This window comes from Eleginops maclovinus, chromosome 11, assembly GCF_036324505.1.
Source record: "Eleginops maclovinus isolate JMC-PN-2008 ecotype Puerto Natales chromosome 11, JC_Emac_rtc_rv5, whole genome shotgun sequence".
Classification (NCBI taxonomy): Eukaryota; Metazoa; Chordata; class Actinopteri; order Perciformes; family Eleginopidae; genus Eleginops; species Eleginops maclovinus.
In genome coordinates, this window is record NC_086359.1 from 7,892,722 (window position 1) to 7,908,713 (window position 15,992).

At 39.2% G+C, this 15,992-nt stretch overlaps 1 protein-coding gene across 6 annotated transcripts; it reads left to right on the forward strand.

Moving 5' to 3' along the window:
- Positions 1 to 1,230: 1,230 nt before the first annotated feature.
- Positions 1,231 to 14,836, forward strand: arfip2b (ADP-ribosylation factor interacting protein 2b). 6 transcript variants are annotated; one of them, XM_063895077.1, is made up of 10 exons: positions 1,231 to 1,543; positions 3,489 to 3,599; positions 6,607 to 6,663; positions 8,177 to 8,285; positions 8,902 to 8,958; positions 10,439 to 10,554; positions 10,711 to 10,932; positions 11,082 to 11,239; positions 11,737 to 11,911; positions 12,025 to 14,836. In XM_063895077.1, the coding sequence occupies exons 2-10, from the start codon at positions 3,501 to 3,503 to the stop codon at positions 12,178 to 12,180; spliced, it is 1,149 nt and encodes a 382-aa protein (XP_063751147.1). In that variant the 5' UTR covers positions 1,231 to 1,543; positions 3,489 to 3,500; the 3' UTR covers positions 12,181 to 14,836. The 6 variants fall into 6 exon arrangements, with proteins under 6 accessions (XP_063751147.1, XP_063751148.1, XP_063751149.1 ...); XM_063895078.1 differs by having other exon boundaries at positions 6,607 to 6,639; XM_063895079.1 differs by lacking the exon at positions 8,902 to 8,958.
- Positions 14,837 to 15,992: the final 1,156 nt, after the last annotated feature.

The following is a 15,992-nucleotide window of genomic DNA, read 5'->3' on the forward strand; positions in this document are numbered from 1 at the left end:
ATTATATTTGCAAATGGAACAGCAAATTCTACATTTACAAAATGACATGAAAGTCGGATCATGTGTGTTGGGCAACACGATGTTCATATAAAACACACATAATCTCTATAAAAATGATCCATACAGTGAAGGAAAAGGGCCCAGAGAAGCCCACCACTACATTGGCTGTCACTTTGTATCAAGCTACTATATGTTAATGTAGGCCTATACGTGGCAGACTCTTTGTGGTGCGATTGGGCGTTTACATGTATGTTCCCATACAATGGGTATTGTTGTACCCATATTGTACTCTATCTGTTAGAATGAAGCAGTATATAGTTATAAAAATAGCATTAAAACCATAACAATTATTGTACCCTAATAAGGATTAATGATCAAATGAACGTGGTGTAGCCAGAGGTTGTAGTTTTTAATGTATTTAAATACTATGGTTTGTATCTAAGTTTTAGCATTCCTTTGGGTTTAGTTTAACACTCACACGCCCCTGAGTTAATGTACAGCCATCAGCAGCTTGCAGAAACGTGCACACTTCACCTGCAGGATGCTGCCAAAGATAGGTTATAAGCGCCTGTAGGAAAGAATACAAACACTCACTCCGTTTCAATTTCCAGGTACAATTCCAAAGTGTGATGGGGAAATGTGCTTAAATTATGCTTTAAATACATTGTGTCATAAGCATCAAACTGAAGGTGTGATTGTTTGATACATTGTTCAAACTAGTAGGATTTATTATCCTTGATGTATGCACAACTCTATAATATTTTGACCATCAAAAAGAACCAGGAAAGACAATACCTTACTGTATCCAATGGTTGTTTTCACAGAGGGAAAGCAAGAATATTCTCAGTGAAAGTTAAAAAACAAAATCACTGATGTATGCTGCTGTGTTTTCATTATGTTTATGTGTTATACGAGTAAAGAGCAACACTTACAAATGACTGATATTAAAGATTGGGTTCGCCAGCTTCGAAATGAATGTTTTGGTATCATTGTTCATTTTTTGTTTTTGTGTCACTGTTATGTTTGGTATTTCATTGTCATGAGCTTTTGGAAATATATGTACAGGGAATTATGTGTTTGGCCACTGTTTAATGTAGTATAATACATGCATACAAATTCAAAAAAATACCCTAATGCTAATAGCTAAGTGTCTTTGCCAGGCACCATGTGGTTTTTACTTTTGTAATGAGTGATCCATCTTCTTGTTAATAGACGCTCTTTGGATGGGAGCGCGTCTGCAAAATGAATTCCATGGTGTCGTCAGTTCCGTGAAGCGTTGCTCCTGGCTTCATTAAAAAAAAAAGGGAAGAAGATAGAGGATTATTTAGTCAGGACACAGGCTCAGTGAAAACAAGGCTTTTACTGGCTGCATCAGTAAAATATTCTTAAACAAGAGCGCTGCATTGATTGTGTTTTCCTCGGACTGACAAAAGACACACCAGTCTCCTCTAAGCCGCATGAACTGGGATGCACTGCTGTTAGCCTGTTATTAGCTTGCTGGCTAGCTTCGCGAACTGCTCTGTTTTTTTTACCACGGGACCAAGTAAGTCAATTCATAAATAAAGACGATATTTCATTGTGTCTGTGTTTGGGATGTGGCATTACAGCCAATGTTAACCTGAATACTGGTTTATTTTAACCGGCTTCCTCATCATGTGAGAACTAGAAGCAGGCCTCTTTTTTTTCTTTCTAGAAAGCATATTTATTTCCAGCCGGAAAACCTGCTTCAATATTTTGCAGGTTAAAAAATAATAGCGCTCAAAGTCATTTTTTGTTTAATCCCTAAATAAACCCCCACTGTTTGGGGAGATTGAACCCACTGGGCAGGCCTGCATCTAGCGTTACCTGCTGGTGAGAGTACACCTGTGCTGCTGCACCTGTCATGGCTCCCAGGATGCTTGAATAGTGCGACTGATTCCAGATGTAACGCTCCGCACTTTGCACTTGCATAGCAATATATAAGTCACGTTATTCTGTCTTTAGCTATAAGGATAAATAATACAGAATACTGTCTCTATTGTAGCACGATTTTGGAACATGGCACTTCTGAACTAAAACACTGTTAATGATTAACTCTCACTCCATTAAACATAGATTTATCCTGGTTTTAGTGAAAAGTCTGCGAGAAAGGATATATAAGTTTGTGGCAGGTATTGAAACACGCCTCCTGCAGCTAGAACAGGGCGTATTTAGAATACATGATATGCAAAGCAGCTGTTTGTTGCTCCATCTATGAAGACCTTGAGTCTGAGGTGAACTGCAAGAGGTGAATCATGTATATATTACTACATTTTAAGTCAGGTTTTTCAACACAAAGCTCTGACACGGTTGCAGTGAGATGTCTTACATTAGTGTTTTCTTTGTTGAGTATTGGTAGTACAAGACGAGCACAACTTCTAATATCTACAGAGATGTGTCAATCCTCAGGAAATGGAGGGCATGGCTCAAAAGCCAACTTAGGCGAGGTCAAAGCAAATATAAACAACTGCTACCTCAACTCAAACAAGATTTGTGCCAGCTAGTGATCTAACTGCCATTACCATGCCATAAAGTCACATAGTCTCACAAGGATATCAAGTTTGTGCTCTTACTAATTTAAATGTTTACCTTAATACTCATTTATCATACACTCATTATTATGTAATACTGCATGTTTTATATAAATCATATGCCTCGAAAATACACGTCCACAAGATTTTGAAGCATAATTCACACAGTAGTGTTTTTGTTGTGTCATTATTAATACAAAACTGCACATTGGCAATCAGAACTACAGGAAGCTATTGTACATGCTGGAGTTTATTAAGTGTTGACGTTTTCCTGTTTATCTGACACCCTCCACCCAAATGTGAAACCATGTTAACATGTTTCGGCACTTAAATTGGCCTCAATTTTACAGTATTATCTCTGGACTTGTCACACATGCTTACATTACACAAAGACCCCCCTTTAGTGTTTGTTGGGGTACATTAATTTAGCTTTAAATTCATTATCCCATTGTAGAAGCGATACAACTGCTTGTCCAGCAATTATTTGCAAACACTACATGTATATGAGTGTTTGAACATCTTCAATGTGTGTGTAAATAAACCAAAGCAATCCGGTTTGATCTGTTAGAATGGATAGACTAGGTCCAAATCAACAACTCTTTAGTCTGTTGGTTAATGGAGTTGGTTGCTGCTAACGTACAGCCCTGTAATGGGCTTTAAAGTAGAGTGGCCACTTCAACAAGCAGCCGCCTGCGTTCTGAGCTTTCATAGGTGTGTTGTTTTTATCCCGAGCGGTAGCCTTGCTCTTTGGAATCCACCTCCTCGCTTATTTGTGGCTATTATATTCCCATCTTTCTAATGATTCGGCTGTTTGGACTAACCTCTCTGGACTCTCCTTTCCAACGCAGCAATTAGGCTTTTTCATTGTATTAACATAAAGTAGTGTGTTGTAACCACACTTTATCTCTCTCTCCCTCTCCTTGTCCTTCTCTCTCACAGGCGTAGTGCATTATGACAGACAGCATTATGAGTAAAGCTGCCACAATGGAGATTCCTATCAACAGTAACGGAGACACAGGGACACTACCAGAAGATGACAGCCTTGAACAGGTGGGTCAAAGTTACTGAATCAGTCGCCCGCCGACTGTGTGTCACATTTTAAGCCCATCATGTGTTCTTGCTGGTCACCTATTAAAAGCTATGCCACAAGGAAACGAACATGAATCTGTGAGTGTTTACCTGCCTGCTAACCCAAGCAGACAGAAGATACTCTGGGTATTTAAAACCAGACAGCAGGAAACTGAAGAAAGTATCAAGAATACAGAGTTGTTTATTTCCTTATTTATTTAAAAGCTAGGAATGTAACTCATGTTTTATTATCATACTGCTAGATCATTGTTGGACCTTTTTGTAGTTGTTTCACTACTTAGAGTCTGTTGCATAAAAGTGTTGATGGGATTTCTTAGTAAAAATGTTTTATATTCATATTTTCTTTCCTCTAGCTTTGTAATACATATAGTTTCATTTGTTTCTTGTCAGTTTTAGTGTAAATGTAAGTGTATGCTTAATGTTTAATAGGTGGCGTATTGTAATGAGATCACATTGACATGCGTTCACATACAAAACACTTAAGAAAGACATTATTCCTACTAAGCTGTTAACAAGGCTTTTGCAAAGAATATTCCACTAATATTTGCATTTCAGTGTTTTTTTATTTACAATATTATCATATCCAAAATAATATTGTAATATTAGTGAGCATGTAAACGTAGCCATTGGCTGTCAGGGTTTTTCCCCCCTGAAGAACAATGACATTTTAACAATAACCTTAACTCGATGATGTATTAATTGTTATAGTTCTCTCCCTGAAGGTTACATCATTCACATGAGAGCACGTGAAAAAAAGTTAGCCCTAAATACTTAATGTTGATGGCTTTCTTGTGGTATTACGGTTGGTTTCTCACAGTGTGACGGATAAACGAGTGCCTGTATTCAGTGTTTGGAAGTTGACATTGTGGTTTTTGGCTACTGTGTTTAGCTAAGTGAGCCGATGCTTTTCAGACCATTTACATTTACCCCACTTGCCACACTGCCATTTGATAATATGTTCATTAATTCAGGACTAATGCTGTGTAAATGTGGCCAACCACTCACCACAGACCTTTGCCTTAATGTACTGTGTTCAGATACTCAGTCCCAATGATCATTGGAAAGATGTGTTCAGGTCTTTTAATTGTGAATTTATATATATATGTTTTTCTGTCTGGGTTTACCTGTGATGGTATTATGGGTTGCTTGTCATATTCAACCCGGGGTTCTTGTGTTTCTCAGCTTGCTTAGCTACAGCGGAACAGAGAGCCTGCTGGGAAATCAGCATGGGAACCATTTGCTCCCTTTAACAGTTAGCAGGTTACAGACACATCTCTGCTGTGTTTGGTTAACCTTTGCTAGGCACTAAACTATCAGGTGTAGTTGTTGCTCCCCCGCTGAAGTATGTTCATTTACAAAGCAAATAGGTGCCTGTGAGCGCCATTTGAAATGGAAAGACACTTTGCTGGGCCGCAGGGTAAAACACCAACTTTTGGTTCCGGGGTGTCTAAGTCAGAGCCAGCTAAGGTGAACTAACAGTGGAGTTGTAGAGTAAGTAAGGTGGAACAGTCTGTTCATTTACCAGCATACAAAGGCACACCTTGTGGACAAACAGACTGCAGATCCTGGAGGATTGGTGCTGCTGTTTGCTCACCACACTGTGCGGCTCCTCTCGAGCATTAAAAGAAAACCCAACCTTCTGACCAAACTTGCACGTTGTAGCGAGTATTCAACCATGTGCCGTGTCTACCCAGTTTTCCGTGTTCACGTATGAGGAGTGTTTAGCTGCACTGTTTAGTGCTGGATATTTACCAGTTGTCATAGCAACTCATAGCAATTAGTCTGAAACTGGCTGTTCTTTGTCCTTGGGTGAAAGCCCTCTGAATTCAGATTGCTATCTGCTGTACAGCACTCCACTCAAAGCTGCAGCAGTCTACTGTTGATGTACAGCAGTGAAGATTGGCAGGTTAAGGAAAAGTAGAAGTCTGTTTTTTAGATGTTGTTGCTTTGCACTTTCTTCGTAACAAGGACGGTGACTGGCAGCATGACAGTGACAGAGAGGGTTTACTGCCAGCAGCATCACAGTGTCTCACTGTTTCAACTCAGACAGTCAACCGCCTTTTAACTTGCAGATAGATGATTTATGATTACTTTTAATGTGGAGATATCCTAAATATATTTCAGAATTTCTAAGCAAACCAGCTTGTTTTTTATGATGATATGAACATTTTTCTAGTTTTTCCTCTTCTCAAGAAACAGGAACTTTGTCAACCAGGTGTCCAGGGAGGGATCAGTGTCTGCGTCAGCTTTCAGATTGAGCAGATGCCACAACTTGAGGCAGATCTCTAAAAGAGGGGACTTGAAGGAGAGGCTTTGTCTGTGTTTTGAACAGATTTTAAGTTGTTGCTTCAGTGTCTGTGTGGTTAAAATATCCATCTTTGCAAGAGGTTAAATCATACCAAATAAGGAAATAGAAATTCCCTCTGGTGCTGTAATGAAGCCGTGACCTCTGACGTGACCGAAATTCATTGCTTAAATAGACACATCTATTCTCCAGACTATCGATTAAGCTACCTAGAGTTGTGGCGTTCAAATGTAGTGTTTGTGTGTGTCATTTTTATTTTTAAACCCCCTTATTATTAATGTCACATTTTTTTAATGTCTGCAAATGTCTTGTGAATCAATGTCTTTATTTTTTAAAGTTCTGTTTTGAATCTGTTTGTCCAGACAGAGACTGAATTTTATCATAACTTAGCTTTGTTATAAATAGAAAGTGATCCATCATAAGCTAGCTGAATGATGACTCCAGAGCTGCTGTGATATCAGTCATCCCTGCTGTCCGTCCTACATCCCTGCTGTCTGTGGACATTCTGATGAAACCCGTTAGCGATTTCTTTTACATCATTCTCTCTTGTTTCATGATTTCAGTCATGGATTTTTTCTTTTTGTCTCCTTTCTTTTCCTATTTGTTTCTTTTTTGTTGTTGTTGTTGTGTTTGTCAATTTCCCCCTCCTCCATCTCTGTGCAGGCTGCAAATCTGCAGTGGAGCTTAGATGAGCAGGTAGGGAGCTCCAGAGGCACCAGGGTGAGCAGGCCATTTGTGTGTGTGTGTGTGTGTGTGTAATGTTGGTGTGTAGTACTGCTCAGTGGTTTGCTTTTATGCTGTATTAAATTCCCTTGCATCACTACGTTGGTTTATTCCACAAAGTGTCACATAATTCATTTTTATGACAAACCACCGTGCAGCTGGAATTGACTGTTACAGTGAACTAACTCTAGACGGGTGTCTCTCAGATTTAACATGTTTTGAGAGATTTCCCTCAAATCAAGTAGTATAAACAAACAGCACACAGCTAACACTTGTGTTCTCAACATTGCAATCTGTTCCCATTCAGTTCTTAATAATCATCTAGTGTGTGTTGAGCTAATAAAGCTTAGATTCTGTGTGAACTTAGGTGTTGTATGAGTGTCATTCCTTAATTTGAGCAGGTGTTGGTTGACTAAACAAACATAGCAACTCACTAATAATCCTCATGTCCTACTGCTGTAATATTGATGTGGATTGGTTGTGCTTCTTATGTTTTGTGGTGTCAGTCATAATGAGTTTTTGTCTTATTCAAGGAAATAAGAGAGCTGACCGATAAGACTGAAGAAGATTCTAGATATTTTTATAAAAGAGACATTTAGCATCACGCTGCTGCCAAATAACTGCAGTGTTTTCGCTTCCTTTTAGTCCTATCAAACATAGTCTTTGTGTTTGCTTACAAAAGGAAACTACCGCCCTTCCACAGCTTAGGAGTTTCCTTATCACTATCTTACTTCTACAATGTAAGCCTCAGGTTTTCAGGAAGTCTCCTTTACATTGCCCTCTCGTTTACATTTTACGACGGACGATATGGGTCTGTAGTTCAGTGCAGTGTTCGTAGTAAATAAAAAAGAGTCTTGCTTACAACACAGGCAGTATTTAGACATGTTGATTGTAGGAACCAAAGCTCACATATGGTTTGCTAAAATGAGAAATCTTTTCAGGCTAGATATTCCTTTGCCAAAAATTCCTCACTATTTATTTTTAAATACCTGATACTCGAGAAGTAAGGCAAACAAAAGAAAAGCGTGAGTTAGATTAGGGAAACACAAAGGATGGATGGTAGCACATTTCCCGCTCACGCTTCTTTGAAACCTGTGATTATTTTGAGAACATAGTTTGCTTGAGCATTTCCTGCTGCTTGGGTTAGACTGGTCTATTGCTGCTGGGGTATTGTAGTGTTCTTGCTTGCTCCGATCATGGCAGAATATTCAGTTCTAGTGATTAGGTGAGTTGATTATTGACTGGGCACTTGAGCCGTGTTTTCTGTCTTTCACACTCTTTATAGTGTTCTCTGTTGGCTTCCAGATAAGGCCTGAATGATTGTGTGTACTCACTAACCTTTCTAACATAGTAGTGTTTGTCCCCCTCTAGTGACTTAGCCTTTAACCTACATTGTCTGAATGTAACACTGAAGCCATAATCTCCTGTCTACATATCCCCACCCAAAACCCTCTATCCCTATTCCCTTTGTTCTTGTTTTCCTTCTTTTTCCACCACTTAACCACTGCAGGACCTACAGCAGGTGATGGTATCGGGTCCCAATCTCAATGAGACTAGCATTGTTTCTGGAGGCTATGGAGGAACAGCAGAGGGAATCATCCCCACCAGCTCAATCAAAGGTAGAGTCCTACTTCTCTTCTCATCTATGCTTTCAATGTCCCGTTTTGACTTCTTCTATTCAGTGAGTGTTTGATTTCTCGCATCCTATCATCCTTCCCATGAGATCATGCTGCGATTAATATGTGGTCAATTTGTGCTGATTCATCCCTAGCTTCATTAGGCTCCACTGTATCTTCAATTATGCCTCTGTGGTCTCTGTTACTCAGTCTTTTATGGTTATTTGTATGTGCATGCAGATATGAATTATTTAGACATTTGATTTATTCCCAAACTGTTTAATCATCCAATACGTCAGTGTTCCAGGGAGAGTCAGGCTGTGGTTTGAAGCTATATCATGTCAAACTTCTTTAGCAACCAGATATCCAACACCGCAGGACTTTTGTCGAATCTGTCATGCAGTATAAGTTAACTTTAAACTAAATGATACAAAGATCCAGTACACTGTGTCTTGGATCTTTTTTCACATATTTCTTTCCCATTATTCTTTATTTCAAGGCAGAGGCTTTAGCAGTGCAGCTGAATACACCGTGCCACGGAGGAGAAAGGATAGCTCTCTCTTTACTAATAATTAATTACTAATATTTCTGCATATTTGTCCCACTCTCTCTCTCTCAGGCCCTGCTGTGCGCTACAATGCAGAGTTTAACAAAAGGATCCCAGTTACAGGATTAGGTGGCTCCTTAGACTTCATTATTAATAATATTGGAGAGCTTATTTCCAAAATGTAATGTGTGTGGGATGTTTTATAGGATCAACAACATTTAGTCTGTAAATACTGTTGTTAAGAATTGGTTATCAGGAACGTGTTTCCTGTTACTGGCAATGAACAAAACGAGATGTAAAAAAACCTGCACATTTATCACATGATGGCATTTTGGAAACATGCTTTTTATTTTACTCTTTTGTTTAACAATTTCTCTTTTTATCTGTGGAGAGAAGGGCATTCACTTATTTCTGTCTTCTCTTCTTGGACAAATTGTGTGTTTTTTTTTTTCCATCCCAGCATTTCTCTCTGTGGTTCTATTGCTGTTTTCGGCTCATCTATTATAGGGTCTGCACTTTGATGTTTTTCCCAAAATAACTCTCAAAAACCTACTTTCTGAAGTTCTTAGCAAAACGGAAACCATCTTCGGTTCTGTCACAGTGTATATTTGTTTTTAGACTTTGAATATTTATGGATAAAAAGAGTTGTAGTTGGGGTAGTAGTTTTTAGAGGCCCCTATTTTTCTCATTGTAATCTTTTCTATGTATTGTAATGACATGAAAGGCTAGGAAGTGTACTGCTGCAATTCAAAGTGCCCCTGTCTTCATCATCACTCATTTGTCAGCATTGTCATTCACTAAATGAAGTCTTTTCATCTTTGTGTCTATCTTTGTCTTCCAACTCCTTGTCACCATTCCCTCCTACATGTTCCATATCCTCTTCTTCTCCCTTTTGTCTTCCTACTTTTCCGTCTTTCCTGCTTTTATGTTTAAACCTTTAACATCCGACTTATCATTTCAAATCCTGATCCTGAAAAAAACCTTCCCATAATTGGAAAAAAAAATACATGCAAATCCCGGTCCAACACCCTTCCCTAATTCCTACTCACCCTGAACCATTCATCCACACCCACCCCTCATCCACTGTCACAGACCTGCGTATGAAGGCCGGACGATTAAGCGTTCCCCCGAGCAGTTCTTTCCTCTGCCACATAGCAAGCCATTCAAATGAATACCAAGGTACTGGGCAGGGAAGGAGGTGAATTGTAATGCTACATGCTCTATGTTGGTTCATCATGTTATTCCCATTAAGGCAACTACCCAAAATATTAAGGATTTCAGCTTTTATTACAGCTGTGGTGTCAACAATATTAATGGTATTGTTCCTTAGTCCAATATTTCACTTTTGTTTACTTTTCTGCATTCTCCTGCTCTTTTCTCACTCATTAACTGTAGCTCACTCCTATTGCATGTCTAACAGCGGTTTATGGGTTAGCGAGGTGATGCAGATAGGGTAGGAGATCATGGCTGACCAGCTTTATTGAATGCGGTAGTTTTAATGTACTTTTAAATAATGTGTGATTCTCTACATGGTCTTTATGTTGTTGCATGAAAGTGTTTCTTTATTAACAATGTTCCTGTGTTTCTACATTTTGGTCTGCTTTCTCAGGTTCCAACATGCACCACAGCAGCAGCAGCTCGTCCATGACTGCAGAGGAAGCGTCCCGCGGTGTGGCTGTGGAGAAACTAGAGACGGTGAAGAAGTGGGGTCTCAACACTTACAAGGTATCACTTGATAATAAAGAGCTTGATTATAGTTTTTGTGTGTGCCTGAGGATTTTGGGAAACAGGCACCCTTCCCCCCATGTTCTTATCCTGTAAAATAGAATCACAGAAGGGAATTGAGTTACTCATGTCTGTACCTCTTCCTTACTGTTTCAGTGTACAAAGCAAATGATCTCGGAGCGTTTTGGTCGAGGTTCCCGGACTGTGGACCTGGAGCTGGAGGCCCAGATTGAAGTGCTGAGAGACACTAAAAAGAAATATGAGAGTGTGCTACGATTGGCCAGAGCGCTGACCAATCACTTCTACAACATGGTGCAGACGCAGCATGCGCTGGGGGACACCTTTGCTGACCTCAGTCAAAAATCTCCAGAGCTGCGGGTGAGGCCTGAATGTGTTGATGTAGCTTTCATGTCTTATCTCTTACATATCGATCTGCAGCTTGAAGTTAAATAATAGGTTTATGTAGACGACACTGAGTAGCATTAAACCCATTCATGCTTTAATGTATTTCATTAATGCATTTACAGGATGAGTTCGGCTACAATGCGGAGACTCAGAAATTGCTGTGTAAGAACGGGGAGACTCTGCTTGGCGCCATTAACTTCTTTGTGTCCAGCATCAACACTCTGGTCAACAAGACCATGGAGGACTCCCTGATGACGATCAAGATGTATGAAAATGCCAGGTAAGGTCATACAGCACCAATAATAAACCATTTCACCCAAGAAACTGGATGGAAAGTCTTTTAAAGGAAGATAAGCGAAGGGATAAAGACAAAACTTGAAACACAGAAATTATGGATAATGTCGTTTTGCCAACTAAAATAAATAATGATAATATAGTTATATTATTATTGCAAGGAACGTCAGATAAGTCTGGATCTTTTTGATGTATTATGTCAATATTTCAACATTTTGTTATCTTGAATGCCTGAACTTCTGGTGAAAATCTAGTGAATTTTGTTGACCTCTACTTTTAATCTGTGATTTGATCAGGTTTGATTAAAAGTGACCTTCCGTTTTATATCACAGTTTGATTTGAATATTTTCAAATCCGATTTGGTGCAATAAAAACTATTACAGATCTATCATGTGATACAGAGTACATCCAATCAACCAATTAGAGTTGAGAGCCAAGTTTTACAGCCTTACTAAAACTCTGTATTTTCTCCTTTTTGAACAGGCTGGAGTTTGATGCCTACCGGTCAGACCTGGAGGAACTGAGTCTGGGTCCAAAAGACGCTGTAGCCATGGCCCGCATAGATGCTGCCCAGCAGCTGTACCAAGTCCAGAAGGACAAGTATGAACGCCTCCGCTCGGACGTCATCATTAAGCTCAAGTTCCTGGAGGAGAATAAGGTTAGTGGGCAGGGTAGTCATGTTTGATCATCGTCCTTCAGAGCAAAATAAGTCACAGATGTTTGAATAGATGTCTTGACAATTTCAGAAACCCCATTATTTCTCTTTCCCAGGTGAAGGTGATGCATAAGCAGCTCCTCCTCTTCCATAATGCCATATCTGCATACTTTGCTGGCAACCAGCAGCAGCTGGAGCAGACGCTGAAGCAGTTCAACATAAAGCTGAGGCCTCCAGGGGCGGACAAGCCCTCCTGGTTAGAGGAGCAGTGAGAGGGTCTCCTGGACCTCCTGCTGCCTCCTTCTCGACCACCTCCACCTGTTCCCTGTTGAAACCCCCCAACTTACAGAGGACCACTACAGAGGAATACGCATACAAATACTTGGACGGATGAAGATATGAGATGAGTGTATGAAAGGACGATTGGACTGATGGATTGCAGGGTATTATTGATGGGATAAATGCACCAGGAATCCAAGTGGCCAGTTTCATGAACAGTCAGGGGGCATTTAGTGCCTCTTCCCAACTTCCTTATTTCCACCCTAACCTTCTCTTTGTGCCCAAAAGAACTGTTCATCTCTTCCTTCCCTCTCCCATATTCAACATTATATTGCTGTGTGAGCTTATGTTAGTCATGTTCACGGCCATTATTTTACTTCTCAACTGCTCCCAGTGCTTGGACTTAAACTTCAACCCAACAACGTTACGGTTACTGAGACGGATAACGGAAGGAAAACCATTAAACCATTAAAACACACTTGGATGTAACCAAACACTTCATCAAAACTCTTCCAGACCTTATCACTCTCCTTGTGTGCCTCCTTATATCTGAGCTTGTGTGCTTAATGAACATGTGGCCTACAGAAAGAAAGATAAGTTCCGAAAAATATTCAAACTACACATGCAGAGGATTTGTGCGGTACACCGGGAAGGAATGTGCAGACATTTCAAATCAACGTGCTCTTCAAATCATGTATTATTTCACTTTGAAATAGATAGTACATGATGTTGTTTGCTTACAGTATAACGAAAAATTGCTGTGTTTAGTTTACTTTTGCTTAATTGAACTGTACTCTTTATTTAGTACTTTTAGTCGGCTTCTATCATATTGAGGACAGTTTACTGTTTGGGCAATGTATGCTGGTGCTTTAATCAGCCTAACTATCAGAAACGCTGCAGACTTCCAGTGTAACCTGCAAGTTCTTTGACTTCAGCTCGTATATATGCAACAATCATTTAAGAAACACTGCCACAGCTTCCCAAAGTTATACTGGTTGGGGTCTTTACTAATTGTATTTTATTTACCCAAAGAGAATTTAGAAATATGTTTATTGGACCCTAGGTTTTCATTGTTTTTTAGGCAGCATTGGTTGTTAAAGTGTCACTATGGAAAGAGGAGGCTTTGGTGGACAGTTGACCTTTGAACGATAGGGATACGTCAGTTTAAGATCGAACACACTCGAATGGAATTACTCCATTATGTAATTGTTAGTAAGGACTGTATTTAAAAGGAATTAACTACATTCTTTGTTCTCACGTTGATACATTTCTGTCTGAAGTTTGTTAGTCTTTTTAAAGTTAACAAGGACATGTCATATATCACAGTATATTTGTCACACTGAAGATGACTGTGGCTCTGTAATATTACTGATCCTAATATTTCAACATCATTTTAGCTGTGAAAGGGATAACTAACGATTCATCATTTGTCTCCATTAACTGAAACACTGTCGTAGAATGGAAGTAAACAATCATCTGTTGTTGACAGTTAGGAGAAGGCTTCACTACAGAATATCAGCATGGTACTAATTTATGTGATGTACTTTGAATGCATCACTGTATTTATTGTTCTCATTGTACGTGTTAATCTGTTGGAATCAACATATTTGTACACTGAAATTCCAGGTTCATCCAAATTACTCAATTTATGAGTATGGTGTCTTGTAGATAAAACACTTAAAAAACATGCCTCAGTCTAATCATATCTTTAATTGATATACTCTATTCTAAACAAACTGATTGAAAGTAGTTTAGTTTGCCTTTGTCAAACCTGTGAAGTCAAGTGAAGATAATCCGGTATATATATATATATATATATTTTTTTTTCCTCCAGCATCTTGTCTCTGTATTTGCATGGCAGGCAGTAATCCAAAGAGCAGGTGCAGATATGTGTCAATGCACTGATGCTCTACTCTGGGCCTTCTGCTAGTCAGCTTACATGGACTGGGATAACGCCATGCTTATGGTTGTGGATTTAAATGTTAAAACTGGCTAATCCAAAATGTGGGTTTGCACCCTTCAAGACAATTATGAAAGGGAGTGGTGTTGATTTTTCCATGAAAAGCAGATAATGTTTATAGATTTGTTTGGCTTATTTTTTTCTGAACTTGTTTGTGGCAGTGTGTAAGTTGGGTGTATTTATCTGGCTGAGAGTGTCACTGGCTGAGACCTTGGCCTCTCTTACGACTGAAAAGTGCAGTTCCACTTGATCCCCTGGACTGTTTGACCATCACATAGCAATATCAACAAAATGTAACTCCTCTTTCCCAAACCTGCCCCTTTGAAATTCCTAACACTAACACTAAAATGAAAGGCAATAGGATTTGTTTGTGTCATTCCGTAGATGCACCTCCAGTTAATTGAAAAGTGTGACGAATATTTGAAGTCACACTTAATAGCAGTCTTTCGATTGTTGCAGAGAGAACCAAGATTTATAAAATGAGATATTTTATTTGTGTACAATCAATATTTTCTAGGCTGAGCTGGTGTATTGTACTGTATGAATGATTGCACATAGTGGTATTTAAGATGATAAATGAAGTTGTTGTATGGGTTGATGTGATACTCTGCCTTCATTCCTCACTCAGACCTGAAAAAATCCTACCCAACCCCGAGGGAAAAAAATAAAAGTACACATTTTCGAATGGCTCTGGTTGTGTTTTTTATTCGCTTTTTCATCTCATTTATATTGTGATGTGTGATTTCTATGTGCATGCAAACCAAGAAGAAAACATCTGGATTCATTCAAATAAAACTTTAACCGTGTGATTAGATTCCTACAAAGGAATTAAGGAAGTTATTTTAATCAATCGTTTATCACAATGTTCTGTCATTAAAATCTACTGTGTGATTATCCAAACAACTGGAACACAGAAAAAAGGTATTCCTCCAACTTCCCTGATAACTCTCTGAATCCTCTTCTGACACCTGGAGACATATTTGCAGCTACGTTGTTGAGTTGTACTTAATATAAGCAGTGAAAACTTTTCCCTTTGACTTTTTTATCTATAGCAAAAGATGATATGATAGACTACATTCAATTGATGTAAATACTTTTGTACTTCACTTGAGTAACATTTTGAAGACAGGACTTTTACTTGTAACCAAATATTCCTACACTCTGGTACTTCTACTATCAAGTACAATATCTGAGTTCTTCCCCCACCTCTGATACTCTTGTCAATAAGCGGTTTTAACCTGGTTTTATCAACAAGCGGAAGAGGTTTCCCATCATTTCCCTCACGGGCGTACATGAACACTAGCTTGAATGTGATTGGTTCAGGCGCGCGCTGCACCTGTGGCAGCTGTTTGCAGGTCTGTAGTCGTCTCTGCCAGAGCACGAGGCAAGAGTTTTCGGCAAAAGTGATCAAGAGTGCGGATTTAAATGGCAGCTTCTTAAAAAAAAAGCACGGTGAGTAAAACAAACAGCTGTAGCGGTGTTTTGGTGAGCCTATCAAAGCGCCACCGTACGTTTTATTCGAAGATTTGTAAAGTTAGGAACATGTAATGTGAGGATGCGAGCCCTAGAACTGACAGCGAAACTCTGTGGAGAAGTTATTGAATTAATGATGTCTTGTTGGATGAAAGAGCCAAGACATACCTTCGGATTCGTGTGTGTCAACAATATTTGGCATACTAATATCCCACTAACCAGGATCAGTGTCAGTGTTATGTGATTAATTATAGTTGGTTTGCCTGAGATTAGCAGTGGATAAGGGGAGCCAACTGGCGTAAAATCCAATTGAAGTAATCATGTATGTGAATGTATTGCTTGATAAATTAAATGTATGAATGCCGAACAAAG

What these genes read in the sequence shown, in the direction of transcription:
- arfip2b (XM_063895077.1), top strand. Translation starts at nt 3,501, where the DNA reads ATGACAGACAGCATTATGAGTAAAGCTGCCACAATGGAGATTCCTATC. An exon ending in GGGGTCTCAACACTTACAAG is followed by an intron (nt 10,555 to 10,710) that starts GTATCACTTGAT and finishes TTACTGTTTCAG; the next exon opens with TGTACAAAGCAAATGATCTC. An exon ending in AAGATGTATGAAAATGCCAG is followed by an intron (nt 11,240 to 11,736) that starts GTAAGGTCATAC and finishes CTTTTTGAACAG; the next exon opens with GCTGGAGTTTGATGCCTACC.